The sequence below is a fragment of the Alosa pseudoharengus genome, unplaced genomic scaffold (genome assembly GCF_046254945.1).
Source record: "Alosa pseudoharengus isolate Yale_2024_CS ecotype anadromous, Long Island Sound unplaced genomic scaffold, YU_APseudo_1.1 YU_APseudo_1.1_scf_5, whole genome shotgun sequence".
NCBI classification, from domain to species: Eukaryota; Metazoa; Chordata; class Actinopteri; order Clupeiformes; family Clupeidae; genus Alosa; species Alosa pseudoharengus.
In genome coordinates, this window is record NW_027468837.1 from 11,339,418 (window position 1) to 11,365,958 (window position 26,541).

The following is a 26,541-nucleotide window of genomic DNA, read 5'->3' on the forward strand; positions in this document are numbered from 1 at the left end:
TGGGGGGAGGAGAAGGACAACCCCACCACCACCCCCACCACCATCACCATCAACACCACCTCTCTTTCCATCCACCACATGAAGACAGTCCACCACAACATGAGCAAACCACATCTGAGCACACTAACAACGATGAGCGAGTAAGTGAGTGAGTGAGTGAGTGAGAGAGAGCAAGAGAAGGTCGATCTTATGCACTGTGCCAGATTCTGGAGTGAGTCCAGTGACATGTTTAGGGTGGCTTTGGAATAATGACCCCCAAACAAAATTTGATGAATAGATTAGAAGCATATCATTCTGCAGTGACCTCCCCCGAAGCGGGATTGAGCCTTCCAGTCAAGCTTAGACTTTTAAAACAGCCAATTCTGGATTGTCAGCATTTTTGACAGGTGGTTGCACTGTCCAGGAGGGATATTATGGAAAATATGGCATAAGATGAGGGGGAAAGCTGTTTCATTATCCTGGGTTTTAACTTGCCATGTGGAACAAAGCAAATCAGTCACACGACGACAGCAAACATTGGCAGAAAAATGCCTGTCCGATTCGAAATGCTTAACCACACCAAAGTGATCATCTCATATTCCAGTTAGTGCATTCCAACACCACGAGGACCTATGCCCTCAGTGTACTTGGAGAGGCTTTCAATAAGTCTGTGCTCATAAATTAATGATGGGTCAGCTTATGGTCGTTGTATAGCCATTATATAACAGCTAAGTTTTAGCTTTAAGGGACCATAGCTCCTATCAGTGTGAGTCAGCGTCAATTTCATTACTCATTGAATTAAAATGTGGACTACTGCTGTACTGGGAGATATTAGTGATGACCACTTAAAGTATTCCATGACCCATTAACACTGTAATGAATAATGTGAGTGAAATATAATATGACTATGAAAGCACAACCTCATCATGTCTGCCTCTTTCTGCTACCTTTGAGAGAGATCATCTCCAAAGTTTTGTCCTCCACAACTGAATGGCTTTGCACTATGATGCTCTCAAGAAAGACGTTGTATGGCCATCTAGATTGTTATATAAAATCAACAGGTTCACTGTGTACCACAGATAATATGATGATCTCAGTTGATTACTAAAAGTGATCTTGTACTTCATACTTCTACTTCTTTTACTTCATTTCTGTCAGATGTCATATAAAGCCATGAGATAAAACCATGGCATTGAAAAACAAAAGGAAGATATCTGCAGTAAAGTTCTATGATTATTTTTTCTGTTCTTCTCCTCAGAGAATTAAAACATTAAGAGTTGATACTATATGCAAACTATATATGGTATGTACGTGTCTGATGTCTATGTCTGCATATGGCTCCAGCTATGCCCTTTGTTCCAATTTTAAGTCTGTCCATCTTTTGTTGTGTCTGCGTTTGTAGATGTGAGTGGGTGCAGAAAAAGTTTAGCTGTCTGTTTCTACAGCCTTTATGGAGAAGTTCTTCCCTGAAAGGAGCTTTAGAAAGTGTTCTCACTTTGTGAACTGCTGATTGCTGCCTCCTTATCCATTCCTTGTGCACTTTTGTGAGGGGAAGACACTTCCTTTCTCAGAATGAGAATGAGAGGGGTAAGAACATGTTGTCCCAAAGCAAGCGCTAAGATAAATACAGGAGTTGAATGGGAAGAGCTGAGCTAAAAGAACGGCAGATTACAGAGTACACTCTATGAGATAGAGAGAGTAATTAAGGGAAAGAAAAAAAAAGAGAGAGAAAAGATAGAGAGAACAAAGGGAGGGAGATAGAGAGAGAGAGAGAAAGAGAGAGAAAAAGAGAAAGCTTGGGGAGTACTCTATCTGGGTGGTTTGATATCACCCCTGACGCCCTCTGGGCTTCAGACGAGCCCGCATCTCCTCATTCCCCAACGAGCCCACATCTCCTCATTCCCCAACGAGCCCACATCTCCTCATTCTCCAACGAGCCCACATCTCCTCATTCCCCAACGAGCCCACATCTCCTCATTCTCCAACGAGCCCACATCTCCTCATTCCCCACACCAGTGGAGCCACAGGAGTGGGGCTCCGTGCACACCTTGCCTATAAACACGCCACTGATGACCACCTGGGTGTCTGCGACTGACACCGAATAGATCAGAATGGCACTGCGTGGGTCTTTCATCAAAACAAACCTCTGCTCGCTACAGACTCTCCTTCCACCACCATTTTCATAGATGTAGCAAAAGGTCACCAAAAAACCCCTCATTACCAAAACCTTCTGAGCAGATCTGCCCACTAACTATTCCCATAATCATCTCGTTTTAAATGACAAATTCCTTGCATATTGTAAGTGGCAATGAACTAGAGATAATCCTTATTTAATGAATGTCACAGCAGCACTTCATTAAGAGTAAGGTTATCCTGAGCAGGATGGCCCGGCACATCCTAGTGTTTTATGGCACCAACTTTGTTAATTGCGCAGCACTTGATGTCCTGATAATAATGAATCCTTTCTCAGGATGTGCATTAGCACATTAAAATAAAGAGAGAGAGAGAGAGAGAGAGAGAGAGAGAGAGAGAGAGAGAGAGAGAGAGAGGAAAAGAAAGAAAAAGAGAAGTTGGACCCTTGACAAGCCACAGTGTTAAAAGGATTGTCTGCCAAATAAATAAATATACCGGTACATAAACTAATAAATAAAAAAACGTACATAAAAATGTAAATAAAATGACAGCTTCATCACCTCATGATACCAACAGTCCAAATCAATTAGTAATTTATATAACATGGATGCCAAACATATTAAGTTGCTGAAGTGCTGAAGAGGGGTTTGTAAGAGCAGTGAATGGAAGACAAGCAGCCTGATGATGGAGACAGCATGCATGCACGTAAGCCGTGTGGATCATATCAATGCCATACAGCATAGCATCCTGGGTAGGCATGCAGACACTTCATCAGCGAGACGACACTACTACAACACTACTGCAGAGGCACAAAGGAAGTCCACAGACGTTCGCTCACGTTCAGAATCAGAATTGTGTGTCTGCCTCTGCTTTTGCATTGTGTGTCAGTGTTTGTAGGTAACCGCACCTGTGTGTGTGTGTATGTATGCGGTGCACGCTTGGGTTTGTTCAACCTCGAAGGCTGTGTCCGACTTTGAGGAGGAGGCGATAAGGGATATACTGTATATATATACATATATATATATATATATATGCTATCTCTGATGGAGCCAACAGGAAGAAAAAGCACCCCGTTGGGGTCTCATATCCTCTCTACAGCCCCAGTGGAATTGACTAGAAAGGAGCTGCATTTGCTCTACAGAGGGGTGCTGATGCAGTGTGGCTGGCGGCAGCCTGTAGGCATCAAATCAGCACGAGATGACAAGTGCTCGAGAGAAAGCTACAGGCGTCAATCCTCCAGCAGACCCAACTCTCATCCATATTTCAGGAGCTTCCAGGAGGAAAAAAAAAAGAAAACACATACAGCTGGCTAGCCTTAGACGCAAAAACCTTTTAAGTCCTTTATCATGCTAAAGAAACACCCAAGAGCCATGTGTCTGCGAAAGACCACTCCATGCAGGGGAAATGAAATAGTCTGACCCCTGGTGAAATACGACTGGCATAATATTGGTGGCACTTTAGTGCCAAATAACATTTTCAAAAAAGATTATGGACTGGTTTGGGTTTCGCTACGAACCGGTCACATCTGTGATGAGCATGTTGATGTCAGAGTAAGCTGAAATCAATAATATTGAAAGCTGTCAGTTATCTCTCTTTGTGATGGTTAATGACAGCTTGGCTTACAGTGGGTTGTACTTCACTGACAACTAATACATTTTGTCTAGATTTATCACTTTTTAGTATTTCAAAGGGCATTGAAATGAAATATGTTCACAAGTAACAAGTTGGATGCTTTAAATGAGTACATAAAATGACTTCAAAGCTTTTACTTGGTGCAATTAACATGGAATGCCCCCAGGCATTGCTAGCATTTAAAACAATGTTAGATCAACTAAAAGATGGTTATCAGAGACAACATGACTGTGAATTAGTCAGCATGTCAACATAATGTATACTGACTAGTCAAGTGTTACTGCTGATAAAAGATGTCAGTGGCATCTTAACAGCTGATTTACATCTGTTGTACGGCATGATAATATTTCATTAAGTCATTAATTATTGAGTAGTCTAATTTAACAGAGTCAGTGATTCAAATAAAGATTTAATACAAGACATCTATCATGAACTTCCTAGTGTTTTCCACGCAGAGTTCCTTCCTCTTGTTAATGAGCAGTGAGGTTGTAATGACGAAAATGAAAATAAATGATCCCCAAACCATGGCAAAGAAAAAAGTAGAGAAAATAACTGGATGCAAATCCAGAGAAGATGGCAATTAAAACCACCCTGTGTGTGTGTGTGTGTGTGTGTGTGTGTGTGTGTGTGTGTGTGTGTGTGAGAGTGAGTCTAACGACCAGGATGCTAAACACAAACTATAACTCTGTTCTTTTTGTAGGTGCTGAGATGCTTTGTCCACCATGGCATTGCTGATTGGTTAAAAGGGGCCACTCTGATCTCCATAATGAGCTCATGGGATAGAGTTTGGGGGTTGGAGGTTTGCATGTTCAGTCTGAACTGCATAGAACTGGCTGGACTTCTAGGAACTAGACTCTCAGAGAGGTGTACATTTCATTGGGGACAATAACTGCAATCCTATGACTGTATACAGGACAATATCATAGTCTCACTACTTGGGGTAAGACTGAATGCTCATGTTTTGAAACACCATAAAATTAGTTCAGCAAGAATATGGTAACAGGAAAGAAAGATACGTATTCATACGTGAAGAAGAGGCCTTACTTTAATGCTACTTACAGGTAGTAAGAGTAGGAATACGCATTTCTTCTGAAGCATGAAGGCAAGCCAGTTGGGACAAATTGAGCACCCAAAAAAAGGACAAACACATGGATTGATTAGTTATCTTATCCCTCCCTCCCACTTGCACCGGGGAGGCAGAGCTGACAAAGAGAGAGAGGGAAAGAGAGAGGGAGAGATAGAGGGTGAGGGTGAGAGAGAGACAAAATGAGAGAGAGAGAGAGAGAGATAGAGAAAGAGAGAAATAGAGCAACAGAGCTGTTTGAGGACTCAGTGTGCTGCTGGGAGGGCGATGTCACCGCCGTCCGCCAGCTGGACATCCCCTCCCACCGGCCCCCCAAACCTCCTTGCTACAGCACACTGGCCTCAATGGCTCTGCCCTCTGCCACAAAAATCAAACCCCTGTCAAGGCGTTTTGTTTACCAAAAACAAGCAAGCAAGCAAACAAACGCAAATACACATAACAAATTAAAATGGATTAAGGAGGAAATAAATAAACATTGCACTTAAAGCAAATAAAGCACAGCTGGCTCCCAAATGAAGGAAATAAATAAAGGTGTTGTATGAGGCAGTGTTTGCAAATGCATGAACTGAGGGAGTGATGTTTACTTTCAGAGGGAGTGAGTGAATGGAGAGGGTGTGAGGGAGGAGAAGAGAGAGGGATGAGAAGGAGGAGAAGTAAAATGGGGTGGGGGTGGGGCGGCCTAAACAACATACTGTTCAGCCATTCTGTTTTTGTTTTGATGGACAGAGCTCATGATCCTTTGTTTGCCAGCCGAGGCCCACCATCAAACCCTAGAAGTGAGCCTTGAGATATTTACTGTGAAGATCTTCGAGTCTATGATTTTTGGGTTGCATTTTTTTTTATTTCTTCTCTTTTATTCTTGTTGGAAGGGCCCTTCTTTTCAAAGAAACACTCACAAATGGCATGCAGCAGGCGGTGATGGAGTGAGAAAGCAAAGATGTAGGGCAGAGATGCCAAAGAAGCTGCTTGGGCTCAACAGATTGGCCTCGATTGCACCTACTCTTGGCCACGCTGGACAAATACACAAGTGGAACAGAATGTGTGGTGACCATGTGTGCCGTTAATAAGGTGTGATCGATCGTCCACCATTTTAACTCCCGCTGAATCGGTGCTTTGCTGACTTAAGTGTCCAATTCCGTAAGGCAGTTATGGATGTCCTTGTCTATGGGTGAGAGTTCTGCACTCCTAAAATGTGCCCAACCAACATCAAGTGTGACATAAACGAAGAAGACAGTCTCTAAGTTCTGTGTATGCTTTTATCTGATCCCTTATACTACTTCATAGCCACCTGGCTAAAATGGGGGGAGATAGAACTTTGACAGAAAGATGCAAGAATTTACCCTGCTCCAATAATCTTTTGTGTCTTCAAGTGCTGGTATCAGCTTGCTATTGTACTCACGAGAACAACACTTCAAACAAGAGTAACAACTCTCTTAAACAACTTTCATCTTAACCCCACTTGAGACACCATGGCAACATGATAAGCCATGACAACATATGGCAACATATGGCATACAGTATATTCGCTATACCCTGCAGAGGGCCAATGTGCATTCATTTTTTAAAACCACTACCTACTGACAGAGTAGTTATTGCCGTCAGAAGAGCTAAGAAGAATGAGGGGGCATATTAGCCATAATTAGCCCAGTCAGCTGGCCCATCATCTAAACTCAAGCTCAATATCTCAAACAGGGGAAAAATTGCATTTCTCAGCCCATGCAACAGAAATGAGTGTGCATCTCTGGCATGCTTCGATTCTTCCTCTTCCAGGAAAATAAGAAATATGGCATGAACTGTCTGACATCTCTTGACACGTCATAAAAAAAAGACGGTTCTGAAAGCTGGGCTCTCAGGCTGACACAGCTAAATCCCGCCACGGCATTGCGCATAGTCAATACCGCCAAATGCATATCTCCAGTGATTTCCTGTGGCCTTTTAAAGGAGATGCTGACTTCGTTCTTATGATATTAATATAGAAAAGTAAGGTCTGGAGAAGCGACAGGCAAACGATGGTCATAAATATTAATACAGTAAAAAAAAAAAAAAAAAAACTCACGCTTCTGTGGCTTTAGTGCCAACTTATTTTTTTGTTCTGCCCTGAACTTGATTAGGATTTCATTATGACTTGCATACCAAGTACAAGGACCAAGTCCAATGTTCCGAGGGAATAACATTAGCACTCATTTTTCTGTGCAAAGATGGCAGACCCTCCTCAAAGGTTAACATGTGGAAATGACTTGGTTTATCTACAGGCTCACTACACTTGAAATGCTAAAGAGAGCATAATATTATATTATGAGTTTACATGCCACAAATAGGTAGAGCACTAAGAACATGTTAAGTCAATTACAGCTGTTAGTAAGAACTCCCACATACGTACGGTGCACTCAAATTAGGTGTTTGCCCACACAAACATATACAGTACAGTACTGTACACACATTCAAATACATAAATACAAACACACATGCAAGCACATGCATGCAATAGGACCCATGCACAACATTGCAAAATACCACACATGAATGAATGAGCAATATTTGATACTGTGTAAATAAAAATAAGATAAATACATTATTCTTGGTCTTTTTTGAGTGCTAACTACATTCTTTTTCCTGATGTGTTTCCTATGCTGTTATTGTAAACAGGCTTTCGTCATGCACAGACCCCTTTATGGAAAGACCAGTAAAAAAAAGCACAGTGCTGGTAATGTTGGTGTTTAAATGCATTGAGTGTTTTCCCGCAGCTCAAAGATTACTGGCCACTGGTCAGCCATTCCCACTCACATCTCCTATAACTACAGTGCACTTTGGCGCAGAACATAATTGCACTCATACCCCTGTGTTTGTGTGTGTGTGCTTGCGCATGCGTGCATGTGTGTGTGTGTGTGTGTGTGTGTGTGTGTGTGTGTGTGTGTGTGTGTGTGTGTGTGTGTGTTACAGAGAGATAAGAAGACTACTTCTGACACGTGTCTAAATCTCATTCTCGCGGCCTTGCCCTTGTGTGGTTAACTCGTTTCTTTTTTCCGGGGGTAATGGCCAGTAACAGCATTAGGACTGACGAGAGGAACCTGAGGTGCTGCGCTGCTAACAAGGCTCCTCGTTCCAGTGCTGTCTACCCTTGGCCAGCACTCACACTCGCGCCTGTTTGTATCTCGGTGTGCTCGCTCATCGCCTCTGAAGGACCCCCGCCGCCACCCCCACCCTTAGACGCAAGCGACTACACGACTACACTCGCACCGCATCGCTTTTCCCGAGATTCATTATTCATCAGGACATCCACACATTCAGGACAGCTGTGCCCCTGCCCTGCCATTATCTGACAAGGGCAAACGTACAAGCAGCTGATGTCTGTGTGTGTGTCTGTGTGTGTGTGTGTGTGTGTGTGTGTGTGTGTGTGTGTGCCTCGGCCGGGTAAGCAGAGGTCCAGTGGTGTGCTGTGCTTAATGGCCTGAAACAAAACTGCCATTGAATGAACACTTAAGAGCGCGACCCCCAGGCTCTCTGACATGCAGTTGGGAGGAAAAACAGCAACAACAACAAGAACGACGACGACAAAAACATGGTCTAAACTAGACTGTGTCTGAGCGTTGTCTTTCTGTGTTTGCTTTCTTTCTCCCCTGGCTCATTGGGGGCTGTGTGAGGCATGAAAAGTGATGCCTATCAGCAATTTAAGACTGTATGTACCGTTTTATGGTGTGGAAATGTTTTTAATTTGGAGATGATCTTTGGTAGAGCCTGCGGAGGTGTAAGGAGGATTGAAGGTAATCCAGTGGAGCAGGTCTGTGGGTGGGGATGTTCGGAGAAGTAATTTTATATCCTCCCTCTGGATTGAACTCCATATTAGAGAGTGACAAGGTGCTGTAGCGGTTTCGACAGCAGTTAAGATAAATGTTAGGGTATTTATATTTTCATGGTTTTGTCATTGGCGATATTATACGTTGTGCTATATTCATTTTAATGCAAACAAAAAATACAGTTTCTCAGTGAAACAAAACTAAAATTATAATAAAATATTTGCCTAAAAAGAACACTCCATCATACCATACATTCGATTCGATTCACCGTTTATCTAGCAACAAATGGACTAGTATTCGACCACTTGTTGTGTGTTGAGTTTGCCTCCATTGGGTAGGACAATGAGCAGAGATAGACATGCAAGTGCGGTGATGAGCAGGACGTAATGGGAGGCCAGGTGTCAGAGCGCGCGCCGCCCGGCAATTCTAAATCAACCAGCCACTCCAAGCAGGGTTGTGACATTTTTAGTGTCGAAATAATTACTTGATTTGACACCGAATGTAAAGCAGTGTTTTAAGTCCTCCTCTCCGGCTGATGAGAGCCTGTAAAGTGAGCGTGAGGAGTGTGCTCAGTGAAAGCGCCGGGGGGGCTGATATGGACGGGGGGGCTTATGCAAATGCACGCTGTTGGGGGGGGGGGGGGGGGAGGTTCCCTTATGCAGGCGGGCCGTGAAAATTTGCACCGATAAATTAAGCCGATTTAACGTTGACAGCGAAAAGGTTCCCGGTGCACTCTCCTGCGTGGCTTAGCGCTTTGTGGTCGCGTCATTGCAGAGATTCAATCTAACACTCAAGATGACAATGTAGAAGAGCCATGACCGGTGAATGGACGAGCGGACATATTGACATCCATGACTGTGTGTGTGTGTGTGTGTGTGTGCGTGCGTGCGTGTGTGCGTGCGTGTGTGTGTTTTGTATTTATCACTTCTCTCAGAATCACACGGATGAGCAAAACAAAGGGGACATCTGAATGACTTCACAATCAGGCAGTGCAGTCCCACACACACTTCTACAGTACGCCACATATTTGGGATAGTGTCAGAATGGTCAGATGGGTCAGTGATCTCGTTTCGTGCATGTGCGAGGGAGAAAACACAGAGTGAGTGACTGAGTGAGAGGATGGCAGGTCGGGACACACATGGGCTCTTGTTTTTTTTTTTTTTTTTTTTTCGACAAATGGATGTGGCACAGTGGCACGCAAGATGCATAGCCAGAAGTAAACATACAATACCCCACACTCAGGGTTCTCCAGGAGTGTATTTCCCTAGCAGGCAGGAGCGAAAGAGGAAGAAGATCAAAGAAGAGGACATAAGACGGGGGTGAGGGGAGGCAGACAGATGAATAAGTATATACTGCATATAGACTGGCACACCATGTTGATGCCCGGCAGGTTAGAAGGTTATTTGGACGGCTTTAGAGCATTCTGCCGTGTGAAGATACACTGTCTAACTCTTCTAGTTTGTTATTTAGGCAGTGGAGGCGGTGCTGACATTTTCACTAAATTCTTTCTGATGACACCCATTTATATCAATACCAGGAGTCCTTCTGGAGCTTTATTCGGCCTGAGGTTTCCTGCACTAAAGTAATGAGTCACCGTAAGTGGTTCATCTAATCTCCCACCATCTTTGGTGAAGGAACCCCCCCTCCCCCTTTCTTAAAGCCGACAGCATGATTGTTTGCAGAAAAAATGATGCTAAATAGAAAGAAGAAAACAAAGAAAACAAAAACAGACAGTGTCTCGGAGGATATAGCTTGACAGAAAGAAAAAAAAAAGAGATCTAAATGTCTCCCTGCATCAGTAAGAGTCCGGCCAGCCGCCACATCTGGCAGTACCATAGCGTTAAGATGAAGGTGCGAGATGAAGGTGTTGCACCCCACTCGTGCTGACCCTCCCCTGACCTGACTGAGGCCTGCTTGAGGATCGGAGCTCCTTAGGTGTCCGAACAGATGCCCGACTCTTATTCTATCCTACAGCGAGATGCCAGAAGAGGTGCGGAGCCAGTCACTACTATCAGGGTGGCTGTTTATCAGACTGAGTGAAGCCATCAGCTCATTATGGTAAGAGTGAGCAAGATGCTACCACATAATCATATCATTAACTAGCAATTTAGGTGATTTATTCACAATGTCATTTAAATACATATGTTGTTCGAACTGGGAGCAAGTTAAATTTTGAATATATTTTTTTTCCATCAAATTGCTGCCCTCCTACATCTATATTAACTGCTTATCATTTCCCAGCTACTCTTGATTAGTAAAAACTCATGACTATTCCACGAATAAATCTACCGCTGAGTGCTTATAGGCTTGCGGTTGTAAAACAAAGCTGTGTGCTGGCAGACGGAGATGGCTAAAGGCACTCGCTCGGCTGCAGCACAGGATATGGGAGGCTGATTCCCGGTGAAATATGGCGCAGGAGACTGCCAGATCTGATTAACAGATGCTACAGTGAGCGCTAGCCTCGCCGACGGATGGCACCGTCTACACCATCTGAGTGTGTGTGCTCAAAACAATTAGTGCGCTGGACAGAATGTGAGGCAGCCTCTCCGCTCTTTCTTCCTCTTTCTCCTGAGCATGAAACCCGGCTGCTGCCTATTAGGGTCATGTTCTTCTGCACATCCCCATTGAAAAGACAGTGGCAGGCTATGACAGGGAATGTTAGGGTTGAAATTTTTAGCTGCAGTCCTGCAAAATTGAAGAGGAACACAACGACCTATCAATCCAAGTGAGTTCTCTGCCGGGTGAAATTTTGGGTGGAATTATCAGAACACACACCAGATGTCAAAAATTCTAAACTTTTATGAGAAATTTCAGTCATTAAAATGTAACCAGCTGCCATGCTGGAATTGTTAAATGGTTCCTTTAAATGGTGCAATACAAGCCCTGAGGCCTTTTAACACACATGGAGGGAAAAAAAACACAAATTTGTCGTTAAGTTCAGCCTGTCCACTCCACCCATCCTTACAGCTATTACATTTAAGTCCGAAAGTCCATTTTCGCTACTCTGAAACATGTGTAACTTTACCTCTGAGGGATTAAAAAGACAGTTTACTTGCTTTCAACAACTATTTTTGCACGAATAATTCATGGCGACTGAAAGCCTTGTAAAACGCTGCAATTTATAAAACATCGTACCCCCACACTGTCCAAGTCACAGCAATGAAATATGGATGACCCGGCATTGAGGGGAAAGGAGAGAGAAGCGTTTCAGAATATTGTAGCCTAAGCATTTTCCACCCGCACTCCTAGTCTGTGTGTTATGGCGCATGGCAATCTATACTCCGGTCTATTTATGAGTATATTGGTCTCCGGCCTTCTGATTTGCATCTGACCTTTTGCTCCTGTGACGCCCACGGCCCTGTTCTGTGCGCACAGATCCTGCTTTAATTAACACACTAGACCTGCAGTAAAGTGGCTTCTGTAGACAGATTGCTCCGTGTGCCTAGGGGAGGCATAACTTATTATATTTGTTTCAGCCAAGTGCTAGCTCTTGCCTGCTTTACGGACAGTAGCCTACATGTTCACTTGTTCAATGTCATATGGTGAAAACTGCTTTTTTGGAGTGGGCTATTTTTTCTCATTCAACTTAGCCAAAAAACCTATATAAGATATATAACCTCTATTTAGGTTATCATAAGTCAGTATGTTTGTTTGTTTGACAATAAACGTTTTACACTCAAAATCTACAACACAAAATGTCTACATTAAACTTGACATTAATTTTGCAGCCTGCCACTGGATCCTATTTGACTTTCAAGTGCAGATGTATTGCAGTAGAGTGGAAACACGTGAGACTATGAGAAACTAGTTTCTGCAAATCCTCTCAGAGCAAAATGGCATGGGCAGTATGTCATTGAGGGGAGATCTACAGGGAAGGGGACAGAGGAAGGAAACAGAGGATGCAGTGGAGGTAAGCCAGTGTGCATGTTTAAACGAGACAGAAAGCTGATTGCCCACAGCACCCAAACCCTCCTGTCCCATCTACAGAACACTAGACATATGCCTCACTCAGATCTGTGTTCAACGTAAAGCCATGCGTTTGATAGTCAGATTAAAATTCATTATTCAAAAACGTGCATGGTCTAAATCCTTAGATATTATTAAAAAAACATTGATAGATACATTAATATTTTCATATTTAATACCATCCAACTTATCAAATCTTAATTCTAATGTGATTAGCAACTTTGATCTGAGACAAATCCAACATTCCTATCAACTTGTACTTTTTACTCTTAAAAGAAAAACACATATTCCAGTGGAATTGGTGCGTTCAGGCGCCCATGTCTCCACTCTGTACCTTCTCTTGAACGTAAGCACGACGCCCAGGAGGATGATGACAAACATAAGAATCCCGGCGATGACGCCGGCCATCTTGACGGTGCTGTCCACCTGTTTCTCGGGCTCCACGGCATTGGAGTTCTGGGTGGACGCACCTGCAGGGGGACAAAGAGACATCACAGAGAGAGGAGGAGAGCGTTTAACTGGGGCCACCACTGCCCAGCAAGCTATCCTCCACACACACACACACACACACACACACACACACACTTACAAACTCACATTCATACACACACACGCACACATATTTACAAACACACACACACACACACACACACACACACACACACACACACACACACTAACAAACTCACATTCACACACACACACACACACACACACACACACACACACACACACACACACACACACACACACACACATTTACAAACACACATACACACACACACAAACACACACTAACAAACTCACATTCATACACACACATGCATGCGCACACGCACACACGCACACACATTGACAAACACACACACACACACACACACACACACACACACACACACACACACACACACACACACACGCGTGTATGGTTTCTAAAGGCAAAAAGGCTACCACACTCGAATGTTCAGACTCATACATAAATGGATGAAGATCCAGACTATCGAGCCAAGATACTGTACACACTCAAACTCACATACTGTATTCATACCCATCCACTCACACACAATACATGCAACCTGAAAAGCACTGTAGCGACCAAATAACAAGTGCTGGACTACAACATGCTTGTTGCATTGACAGGCAGGCATGTTGTGTGCTGAGGCCATTATTTCAGACCCACATTGAACCAACTGTCAGATACCGTTTGTGGGTTAAGCTCTGCAGATACAACTATCAGCATCAGCAGGGCAATAAGCCATTACACAGCACAGTCGCACACGCGGCCAAAAGTATATGTAGACAACGTTAAGTGCCACGCTAAACATTAAGCAATGCACACAATTCCACCGCAGCGAGCGCGGAGCGAAAGTGAACGTCAGTTTGATCGTTTACGACTCGATGAGCCGCGTATGCATGAAAGGAAAGATTATCTGTGCGGCCCAGTTCAATTGGAAAAGAAAGGGCTTGTTATGAAAAAGACGTGCAAGGGTGGGCCACAGCTGAGGCGGCACAGATGGTTCGTACAGTAACACTTTTATTCTGCTGGGTGAACTCAGTCATTCAGACAGTATTTATGGAAGCCCACATTTTGTCTCATAGTGCCTGCTAAATCATGCAGAATGATCAAATGATGTGCTTTTTTTTTTCTTAACTCCCTAAATATGAAACAAGGGAGAATGAGGAAAAAACATTATTATCAGGCCAGGTTTTTATGACAATGAACAGAAACAATAATAACAATCTGTACGCTACTATTTGGATAATATGAGAGTCTAAAGTCTTATGAGACTGTGCTGTATAAAATATTCCTTTTGTTGATGGTAACTATTTCATAAACATGGTCCCTACCAATGGAAAGAAGTGAGAATTAAAAAAAGAGAAGGCACTGATATTCTTTCTTCCACCATTCTCAACCATTTCACTAACATTTATCTGCACTCCTAACTACTATATGACCGTTTCCGCTACCAGTTAGAAATAGTCGTTTAATAGAAAAAGTATCCAACACAACTTTGCCAACTTCTACAAGCCATGCAAGCTTTTTAATCGTTATCTCAAAGCGGCCAACTGGTCGATGAAGCAGCCAGTGGTGTGGATGTTGACTTGCTGATAAAACGTTACAGTGTGGGTACTTGGACGTGAGTTTGCGACTTTATCTCTAGACTCCGAACACCTGGGTTGCCATGGTTGTGGCATCAAATCCCTCATTTAGCCGTGGCGAAACAGTTTTACTGTATGCTTCAGCTTGATTCCTTCACTTTGCTCCTACTATCAGTGGCACAGAGGTTGATAAAGCGAGCCCTCGGATGGGTTGAGATATTTTTCTTCCAATGAGCACGGCTATCAACAAAAAAGAACCTAGTCAACAGAGTGGCTATGGGAAAAATCATTACATTTGAAAATTTGTTCAGTAAGGTTATTTTTTTTTCTTTGTATCTTACATTTTCCTCTGAGCTAACACCTTGAATCAATTCCACCATGTTCACAACATTCCATCACATCAACTCACATTAATCCAAGACCCTCCACTGCTGTTGCTGATGCAAGCCATCTGACACTTGTCATGTCATGCAGATGCTTATTACTGCTACAGCTGCAGTGGACAACTCGCTGACTGACCACTATTGACAACACATGTCAAGGGGACTGTCCTCCTATCTGCTACCAAGGGCCAGTCAAGTGTCTCATCTGATTCCAGCTACAGCGACAGGATGGACAAATACACATGCAATCTAACGGTCAACAAGACTTATTAAGTTAGGCATATATACATGTTCTGCTGAGAGAATATTTGTGAGCTTGAGTGTATTAAATGGAATGCTACCAAATGACACTGAATGACAGCTAAAGGGACTGAACAGGAGCGTTGCACACTCAATGTCACAGAGATATTCTAAATTAAGAGAGACATACACATACACATATGAGCAATTCAATGGGCATTCCCCTTCCTCTCCTACTGAATGGCTTTTAATAGATGGCAACAGTTGTGCAACCTTGAGAAACAATGGCCTGGTATTAATCTGCCATGCCTGAGTGGGAAGCTCTATATAATCCTAACCTCCACATATATTTCCTTTACACAAAGCTTGAAGAAAATACCTTTAAAAAAAGAGATATAAAAAAAAATCTAGAACACGCTGCAATCTTATGAAACGGCAGCTGCACACAACATCCCAAAGCATACCCTTACCCTATAGACCCTTTCAACAAGAAAAACAAAAACAATGCTTGAACGTTCTATTTTGCTACCAATCTACTTCTGCTTCATTAAGATAACATATGGAATGTTAAAACGGAAGCCTTGTGGGAACAACTATGATGTTGATAATGGAGACGGTCTTGAAACAGTCTATATTGGTAAGAGCAGAGCCATATAAAGGTATCTATAAAGTAAGAGGAGTGAAGATGATCTCCTCCCTGCCAAGCGGTTTTAACATGTGTCGCCAAAGTGGCTCCAACCCACTTTGATTCTCAACAGCATGGAAATAACTTACCCTTAAATGCAACACATTTACATACAAGTATGGTTCACCTACAGGTTCACATCGCAACAAGCAAGGCACAGAGTAGGTGGCCACTTCACGTTTTCAATAAACAATTATGTGCCTCAGTCATCACTGAGAGATATGAAGACCTCTGGGTGCATTTGCATACATCTGGGTCTCCAATTGTTTTAAAGAGGCAATGTGAAGCCAATTTCACATGCCTTGACAGGCCAAACACGTGTGACTTTTCAGTGAGATGTTTATCTGTGTGTATGTGTGTGTGTGTGTGTGTGTGTGTATGTGTGTGTACATACTGTATATGTATATAAGTGTGTATGTGCATGTATGTGTGTGCATGCATGTAAGTGTGTGTGTGTGTGTGTGCGTGTGTGCATCTCTGTGTGTGTGTGTGTGCACATATATGTATAGAAGTGTGTATGTGTATGTAGGTGTGTGCATGCATGTAAGCATGTGTGTATGTGTGTGCATGCATCTGTGTGAGTGTGTGTGTGTGAGTGTGAGTGTGTGTGTGTCATATTTTTAGCTCGGCACATTCAAACCAGGCCTGCGCTCCGCACAGGTGATTCCAGGCGTTCACGTGGGCAGGAGAGGCCATGTATCACCTCTGTCCCATTACGCCGGCTGCCTGATGCGCTGTCCTCTGCCGGCCTGCACACTGATTGGGTTCAGCAGTTCATCATGTAACAATAGAGAGCCCATCTGGCTTGCTTCAGCCCATTTTCTGATACCATCCTGGACCGCGCTGGCCCCACAATCCCACGTACTTAACAAGGTTCCGACCGGCGGCGAGACTTATCTCAGCCTATCTGCAAGTGGCTGGCAGCAGAAGGCTTGTAAAGACCGCGAAAAAATCCAACTATGCCCTTATAGAGAGCAGGGACCACAGATACCTGGCTGTCGACCACGGAAAAGTCTTTAAATACAATTCGAAGGGTCTCTTAGCAGTAACCGTGGCCGCGTAATGCCTATCAGAGATTCTGGTTATTGCAATATTGTGCTTATTATCCGCATATAGATGGGATACGGGGTTGATGGAGAGGATCAAATAAGTGACACTGCGCCATTTCCATGAGACAAAAGCCATTTGCAGCCTGATTTAGAAGCCCTTGATCCATTATAAAAATTTTAAGCCTGGGGTGATTAAACGGCTCTCCATACACTTCCTCACGCCCCCAGCCTTGGTTGTTTGCCTAAAAAGAAAGATGGAAATCCTTTTTATTTTGGGTCGGAGGAAAATGAAGCATGAGACAAGGAATTAGAACTAAAACCCACAATATTAAACCTTAATTCCATCCATGTACCGCGGGTGAATTTAAATGAGCAGCCCCTGCTCGTTGTTATTGAGTGGTTCTTGGATACTGTTCAATAAGGCAACCAAGTAGGCAGAACTTAAGCCTTTAAAGCACACACAGTGAAGGCAGGCACACACACACACACACACACACACACACACATCTCACAGGGACACTTCCAGGCTTCTGGTGGCGTAGTGGAGCTCTCACCGGATGCTCTTGGGGCTTAGCGGGCAGACGGAGCCAGGGACTGGGCTTGTTCAGCAGAGGACGGCACCAGAACAGCTGTGCTGAGTGCCCTCTAATGGGATTATAATCTCAGTTACCACAGTTTGTGGGGTCAGATGCACACAGATTACGGATACTCAAACAGAACTGTAAACAATCCACAACACTAATGGCAGTAGAATGGAACCTCAAGCCCATTGTTGAGCACAATGGCGGGTTATTGGGTCAGCAGAGATCCGATGCATTTTTAATACTTTAAATCCTTTGTCCTGTTTCTTTTTAAACATTTTGGGGGGTAAATCACATTTACTTACAGTGTTTCTAAATGGTGGGTATGGATTTTCAGTCTACAATACCTCCACTATTTGCCACATGCCTACACATTTTAGGCTTTAATCCAACACATTAAATGCTAGTCACAACAAAGTAGAATTATGTAAAGTAAAAATCAAGGTTCTGAAACAGGGAATCTTGGTGTGCAGAATAAATCTAAAAGAAGAATTTTATATTTGTATATATTTTAGACATGGTTCGACAGCCATTTCGTACTTTTCATCTTTCATCTAGAACAGCTCTACTGTTGCTTCAAAACGCAACCGTAATGGCTCAATAGAGACAAGATAAAGATGAAGAGTTCCAAAACAGGCCAATTACCTCAGCTAACAAAGTGGCACACTAAGCCATAATCATTAACTTAAAAAAAAAAAAAAACCCTGCTAAAAATACACACCACCTTCGCTCAACCCCCTAAACTCCACAAGTCTTTGAGAGCACGAACACGTCTCATCTTATCTCGGCCCATTTCTGATTTGCATCAGGGCAATTGAGCATTTTGTAAGTACCCCTGAGGGCAACTGAAGGCTCAGTGAGGCTTGCGAGAGTTGCAGGTAGGCTTAGAAACGCCTAACAATGGCCACGGCTCCCGCGCACCTGTGTGTTCATCAGGTGTGAACCACGGAGACGCCGAGCCGCACTGCGCCGCCACAGAAACCCCGCGGTGTTCCTCGCCTCCGCCACGGTCTCCTGAGGCCCGCGGGTCGCACAGCTGAGCTACCCCCCCCCCCCCCACACACACACACATCTCGCCTCCACTCGGACACCCATGGAGGTGCTACTCAATCCCATGGTTGAGACTGGATGGTCAAGTGGAGCCAGAGAAAGCCTTCTCTCAGTAGCAGTGTAAGGCCAGGCCTGTGTGTGTGTGTGTGTGTGTGTGTGTGTGTGTCATACTGTACTGTACATACACGCCATACCATAAGACACCTTTTGAGATGTAACTCGCCTAATTCTAATAATCCAGATATACACACAAAACTCTCATGTGAACACACCTACCTACACACCTACCTACACACACACACACGCGCGCGCGCGCACACACGCACAAACACAGACACGCACGCACGCACACGCACACGCACACGCACACGCACACGCACACGCACACGCACACGCACACGCACACACACAGAGTAAGGCTGGCAGGATGCAGGATGTGTTTGAATGTCAGTGAAGCAATCAGGATAGGGTTTATGGTTAACATAACATGTTTCATTGTTTAGAATGCTTTGCTCAAATCCTTATTCAAGCTTCCCTTACTAATATCATTTGAAATCACATGATATTTTCAAAATACAAATTCACTAAGCCTCTGGAATGTACACAAACATCAAAGTTTTAATTTTTTACAGATTTCTTATATGTGAGTGTATTACGTGGAAAAAATTTTTTACATTGTAGTCCAGGTTATAATTGTTTATATTTTGTTTCTTCAACAACTTCAATGAGGACATGAGCAAAGCGGACAGATGTTGAATGCCGGGGACCTTTACAAATGCAAAACCAAAGCAGAAAACAGTCTGACCAGTGAGGGAAGTGAGGGGACACATAAGCAGGACACAGGGGGGATGGCAGTGCCGATGGAAATGAGAGCCAGCTACACTGTTTTTGAGGACCAGACATGCAAACAAATGCATTAAAATTGTGGAACAAGAGAAAAACAAAAAGGTGCCAACAAAGGGAGAAACCATAAGAAATGGCTATTAAAAAAAACAACAACAAAAAATTAGGATATAAGAAAGAAATCTGACTATGGAACAGTAATAATCACCTTCACTGGGGATGACAAGTATGTACGGCGTGGTTATTTGTCCCCTACCTATTACCACTAAGACAATGTTTATAGTTCCAGGTCAGCATGCATGAGAGAAGGGAAACAAAGAAAAAAAGTCTAAAAAATGTGTCTCCATTTCCAAAACGTTCAAGTCTTCTTTATTGATTAAAGCATGTTATCTGTATAGCTATTTTGGTGGGGAGGGGGGTTTGGGGTACAGTAAGATCTTGTTGGGAAATTCTAAAAAAGATAATGACATTTTCATCAAGTTTCTGAATGTCTCCATAAGGTGCTCATGACTGAATGGAGAAGTGTGTCTGACTGCATCTGTACATCTGTTTATAAACGGCAGAATATTCTCCTCTATGTGCATGTGGATGGCACTCTGTGATGCAAGCACTCAAACCAAATCAATCCGTGCTTCTGACTGTAAAACAAACCAATGGAGAACAAAATGCACAAAAAAAAGAACAGAATAAAAAAAGACAGAACAAAACAAAATCACTGATTTCTTTTTTTTTTACTTTTTGGCAGACCGTTCCTTATCACACCATCAGAGGGAGGGTACGCATTGAAGCACCTAGACTGGTTCTCTCATTTAGATCTATTCTCTCGTCATCTTTTGTTTTGTATTGTTCATTAACCTGTCTGACTTGCAGTGAGGAATGCTAAGGCCACAAAGTTATATGCATGTGGTTCTCCTGAGCAGACATGCAGGCTTTTCCCACTCATAGTGAAAACTCAACTCAACTCAAATCAAACTTAGGTAAGAGGGATGGCAGAAAATGAGCAAAGCAAAGGAAAACAATAAATAAATAAATCAAGGAGCAACCAAAAGAAAGCAGACTGACAATGCAGGATGACTAACTGACAATGGGCTACTAGAGTTAAACATAAAATGGCAGCTGTGCACAGATGCATGGGTATTTGAATGAAAAGAGGGAGCAAAAGCAAAAGAAAGGTAATGAAGCTGATGCTTTTGTTGGGGTCAACCATGTTATGTAGTATTCTTTAGATTGGATAAAAGGTTTAGCACTAATGCTATTGGTCCATAACTGGACATTAACTACTCTGTAAGGATGTACAACAGAGAAGACAAGACCAAGAAAACAAAACAAAACTGAACTGAACAAAACCAAACAAACCAAAACAAAACAAAACCAAACCAAACCAAACAAAACCAAACCATGGGCAAAAAAAAATGACATGGGGCTGAAATGGTGTCTTAACAAAATCTTCAGCTACAGGCTGAGTCATGCAGGTTTAGGTGAGGGTGTAAAGGTTCAGTTTAAACACTGCAATAATTTGCCTCTGACCCTACCAGTATTTACTCAACAGTGACACACCTCGGGCTCCACTTAGAGAGTACACAATGCTAAACACTAAGTCCCCCGCGTGGAGATGAGCCCTCCATTTAAATGGCCCTCGATTGTCTTTTAGCAATAATGAACCAATTAAAAATGGGAAAACAGCCTTATCAGCTCCAATTAGTCACTTATTATTTATGCATGCAGACAAAGGAGGGAAAAAGTGCTCATACCTTTAGTAGCCAGTCGGACACAGTTGATTTTAGTTTCCTGGGAGAGGCAGAAAAAAAAAGAGGGGGGGGGGGCTGTGGTTAGTTTTTTATATATAGAGAAACTTGTCAATTGGCACAAGATTGTGCAGTCAACAGTGCGTGTAAAGGAAAATATCTAGCATCTGGTGTTTGGCATGGCGTTTTTGGCAGACATCTCATCCACTCAAAAGAGTGGGCAGCCCCCATGCGATTTTGTCAATTTTGGGAAAACTGCATTCATTCTGATGTCAATGACAATGCAACTGTCAACAAGGAATTGTGCTAGTAGATGTGGGTGTTCTTAAAAGTGCATATGAATCCATTTGTACAGTATTGCTTCAGTCTGTGCAGAGACTTCGAATTGAGACACTGTACTAAAGGACAACAGAGATAAACACCAGGTTGGAGAAACCCCTCTTCCTAAAATGTAAGTATAAGTATAAGTATATATACTCTTTTGATCCCGTGAGGGAAATTTGGTCTCTGCATTTATCCCAATCCGTAAATTAGTGAAACATACTCAGCACACAGTGAACACACAGTGAGGTGAAGCACACACTAATCCCGACGCTCTGAGCTGCCTGCTACAGTGGCGCTCGGGGAGCAGTGAGGGGTTAGAACCCTGATAGAAAATATTTTGTGACGAGGTGAAGGGCTGTAGTTGCTTGACTGCTCTTGTTTCAATTAAACACCTTGCCATGTGGTGTACCTATTAGATGAAGAACTGTTGTGCAAATCCAGAGGTTCTACTGGCGTTAAGAGAGAAGCATTTGGCGGTCCTAGATTGTTAGCTATCTTGTGTTTGCAGATAAACACCACCACTCGACTGCTCTAAAGATGTTCTCTCTATTCAGCATGTTCTTTATGGAACCAAAAGCACATTAGAGGGTTATTACTGTAAGACATAAACAAATGCAGGCAGTCATTTTCACAAACACACATGCCAATTATGTGAGCAAGCTCACAGACAGGCACACACACACACACACACACGCGCGCGCACACACACACACACACACACACACACACACACACACACACACACACACACACACACACACACACACACACACACACACACACATGCACACATACACACACACGCACACACACACACATACACAAACACACACACACCGATTTGATGGGCAGAGTTAATGCACAGTCAACATTAGTAATGTGAGGGAGAATTGAACGGGCGCTGAACTGATCGATTTGTTTCATTTCAGTGGCACTCATTACTGTGCTATAGGATGCTACATAATTCATTTAAATTAACCTGGATATTGATTCTCCACTCCCCGCTGTGGAAAGCGAACTATCTGGGGACCGGCACGGCACAACGCGGGGAAAATGCTTTAAAAGCACTTAGAATGTGTTACACAGATGAGTATAGTTCATAATACCGTGCTGATTTGAGTTGAGGACGTTAGAAAATGAATTGAAAGGATTAAGGCGAGGCAGTCCAATTGATTCAGGGAGAAAATAATTGAAAAGAAAAGCTAAAGATCACAGTGAAATAAATTTCTTCCCTCTTTCTTTCTCTCTCTCTCTCTCTCTCTTTGTGTGTGTGGGTGCGTTTTTCCTCGTGTGTGGGGGAAAACTCAAAAGTAACTCAAAACTCAAAAGCAAAACCCTAATGCTGCACAGGGCCAATCTATGAGGAGAAACTACTGCCATGTTCACCACTCTCGACTTAAAAAACATCCAGATATTATCAACTAAACTGTTGCTTTTATTCCACCGAACCCAAGTAAAAAAACACATGCGACTACCAACACCACCAAGACAAACACAGCCATGGCTGGAACCTTTCTCCCATGTATACCACCCCATCCAAAGCCATTGTCTGTCCTGAAGACTTTGACAAATGAACTGCCAGTATGGGGTTAGAAGGGTGACAGTCAGTTGGTGTGGCGGGCGTCTGAGCCGCTTTGCCAGCCATGACTGTGTGCGTGAGATGATGAACCGCGGGAGCAGATGGATTGAACTGTCAGGGGTGATTCAACCTCTTGTGTGGCCAGTCTGTCTTCCCGGCCCATGAGTGAGGCTGGCACTGATTTGGTTCCGCCAAAAGGGCTTAAAATCATGTCTTACTCCTGCTTCACGTGTGCACGCACACACACGCACACACATGCACACACACACACACACACACACAAACACACACACACACACACACACACACACACACACACACACACACACACTTACTGTACTCTGCGACACTGAATGCCCGTCTCATGAACGGGGGCTTACTTTCTCTGCAGAGCAATATTGGAGAGTGAAACACCAGGTTGGACAGGTTGGTTGGAACATGGTTGGAACACAGTGTTTATGTGGACATTTTTTTTTTCAATAAATTTGAAATTAATTTGATTGAAGATTTCAACCGAACTGTTTTACATGAACGCTAAATATAATCTGCGTTTACATGGTCCTGCAAGCTCCTACAAGCTCCTAGTTCTATTGCTGCCATGGAAACTCATTTGTTTACGTCAGTCTGCATTATTCAAATGGAACAATTGGCCTCTCCGAGTTACCTGCCGGTAACGGTTAACCACCTGCTGTATGGCACCCCAGCTTTTATTCGTCCAGCACTTTTAAAACTACCTGATTTTGAACACTGATTTCAAAGTGTGTAACTTTCATAGCTAAATCGTTTAGTTTTCAACTTTATTATAATCAAGCTTTATTTAGCTGATTTTGTTGCCACTGGTTTATCCAAGGGCGTAGGTTTGGTCTGAGCTTTGGTGGGGACACTACCCACTACCCTCCCCCCCCCCCCCCCAATGTATAAAATGATTAAAATGTGCTACTGTCCAACTACTATCCATGATTAAAATGTGCTACTGTCCAACTTGATCGATCTAACTACACTGTGTAGCCTACATAATCTGATTTTAATATGTAGGCTACAGATATGTAGGCTATATTTAACATTTATTTTCTATTTGGTCTGTTATGAAATCATGCCCATTTAAGCACAGCTCAGTTTTAAGAAACTTAAATACATGCATGCTTAGCATTTTGTGAAAAGAAATCATTAAGGCTACATTGACAAACATGAGCTGCCTGTATATTCTCTGATTCTAATATTTACAGATATATAGGCGATGTAAGCACAGCTCAGTTTTAAGAAATGCAGCCGAAAGACCATGTTGAATTTTGCTATAATTTATTTCAAAACTGGATTACTCTGGAACAGCTAACTATACATGGAAATACATTACACCTTTGTGTTCGGTAAGGTCTGCTGTTTATTCTGATATATGGTTTGTCATGTGTTACGTGAGGAGTGTGTAGGCCTACGATATTCCACCGAGACGAATGGATGTGGAGATGGGCGCAGAGAATAATTATTAAATCTCATGAAGTTATTTTTCTCGCGAACTGTTTATTACAGCAAACAGTGGCTAGCTAGCACCGTTTAAAAGCTGAGAAAAGGCTCTTTCATGTGACACATGTGTGATGAGTAGCCTACTTCTCGAGGAGTTCAACAGAGAAGAATGGGTGAATTTGGACGCGCTTCATGCTTGTAGTGAAGTAAAGATGAAGCGCTGCATGCTGCGCAGGAGACTGCGGCTCACTGGTAGTTATTATAGGTAACTTCAAATCAGCGCGATTTACCCTTATAGGCTACTGCACATTACAAGATCTGTACGAGATGATCGGCAGCACTGAAGTGAGAAATGATTTAACTCTTTGTGTAGCGCATGTGAGCGCTTTCCCCCCCATTTCAACCTGAATATTGGTGGGGACATTTCAGTCGTAATTTGACATTGGTGGGGACACGTCCTTGGTCCCCACGCAAATCTACGCCCCTGGGTTTATCATATAGCATAGTGAATAATATTATCTTTATGTTTTAGCTTCAGCCTAGCATCTTGTTCAACATGATTTCCCTCTCTACTAGATGCAACACAAGGCACCTGCATTATTGAAACTTTGAATTGTCTTTATTAATACTACAGGCATGGGTTATCATGCCAAGAAGGGTCAGAAAAAAAACAACATACTGACTGGGGGGTGGGGGGGGGGGGGTCGGGCTGATGAAAAAGAGATGAATTAAGGTAAGATAAATTGATAAACCAAATGTAGATGTAGAGGTAGAACGAGAGAGAGAGAGACAGAGGTAGAGAGAGGAGGAAAGAGGTAGAGAGAGGTAGAGAGGGGGGTGGAGAGAGGTAGACAGACAGAGGTAGAGAGAGGGGGGGGGGTAAGAGGGAAAGAGAGAGAAATCCAGAGAGAGGCAACTGCTGGGGTGAGTGGTGTTCGATACTAGCTGCTTGTCAGGCTGGGCGAGGCAGGCTGAGGAGATGGCTGGACAACATCACTTACATAAAGTGACAGCTAAGGTTCAGCTTCAGGCCCTCCAGTCTAATAAGGCAGTGACAAACTGTCAAGCAGTTTTTACACTGATCCGTTAATGGCTCACAGCGAGTGAGAGGCAGAGAAAATAAAATGTTTCAAACGTCAAATCCATTTTTGACAAAATCCAATGGATTTTGATGGACAGACTAGCATGATGACGTAAACAGAACACAGGTGCAATACAGAGTTAACTGAGCATCCATTAACAACAATAATAACTAAAACTTAAACGTGTAAAACTACAAGTGTATTCATGGCTTATAGAGTATGAAACAGTGTATGCATTCATAATTTCCATAAATAAATGCAAACATCAAACAATAAAGTGTGCCTTTGGTACAAATACAATATTTAGAAATTCCAAACTTTTCATAAAAAAAACTGTTCCTTCATCTTTAAATCTACACCAGCCACGCACAGTCGGAAGAGAACAGATGCCACATCACATACATATTCAATCGAAAGCTTAATTAAGCAAGAGAACACATCGTCCCCTAACGCAGGGTTCAGAGACATTGTCTGAGAAAGCATCTCACCGGAGTAAAAAAAAAGAAAACGGTGAACCTGAGAAACAGATGGCACAGGACACGTGAAAGGATCAAGCGATACGATCGCATGGTGGCTCAAGCCCCCGTCTGGCCAGTGCTGTTATCTGTGAAGATAAAGGTCACGCTAACCTGTGTTCATGCACTGAGCAGGCCAACTCGTCAACTAAATTACTGGGAATATCAATTAGCATGCCACTTTGAGTAATGAACGGAATACAATACTAGGAACGTTTGCTAATTCATTATATCTGCAAAATGGCAATGGCTAACAACAAACAACAGTAAAGCAAAAAGAGTTATCTTTTTGAGTCCATATTTTTGATCCAAAATC

General features: G+C 43.0%; 1 protein-coding gene across 1 annotated transcript in view; it reads right to left on the reverse strand.

Annotated features, from left to right (window-relative positions):
- ptprt (protein tyrosine phosphatase receptor type T) overlaps positions 1 to 26,541 on the reverse strand; it is a 172,498-nt gene that overhangs the window by 46,909 nt on the left and 99,048 nt on the right. Inside the window, exons 13-17 of the mRNA XM_076268651.1 lie at positions 21,271 to 21,307; positions 19,728 to 19,784; positions 12,923 to 13,058; positions 9,854 to 9,886; positions 4,804 to 4,833 (exon numbers count right to left, since the gene is read on the reverse strand). Coding sequence (XP_076124766.1) covers positions 4,804 to 4,833; positions 9,854 to 9,886; positions 12,923 to 13,058; positions 19,728 to 19,784; positions 21,271 to 21,307 — 293 coding nt within the window. The remainder of the gene's footprint in view (positions 1 to 4,803; positions 4,834 to 9,853; positions 9,887 to 12,922; positions 13,059 to 19,727; positions 19,785 to 21,270; positions 21,308 to 26,541) is intronic.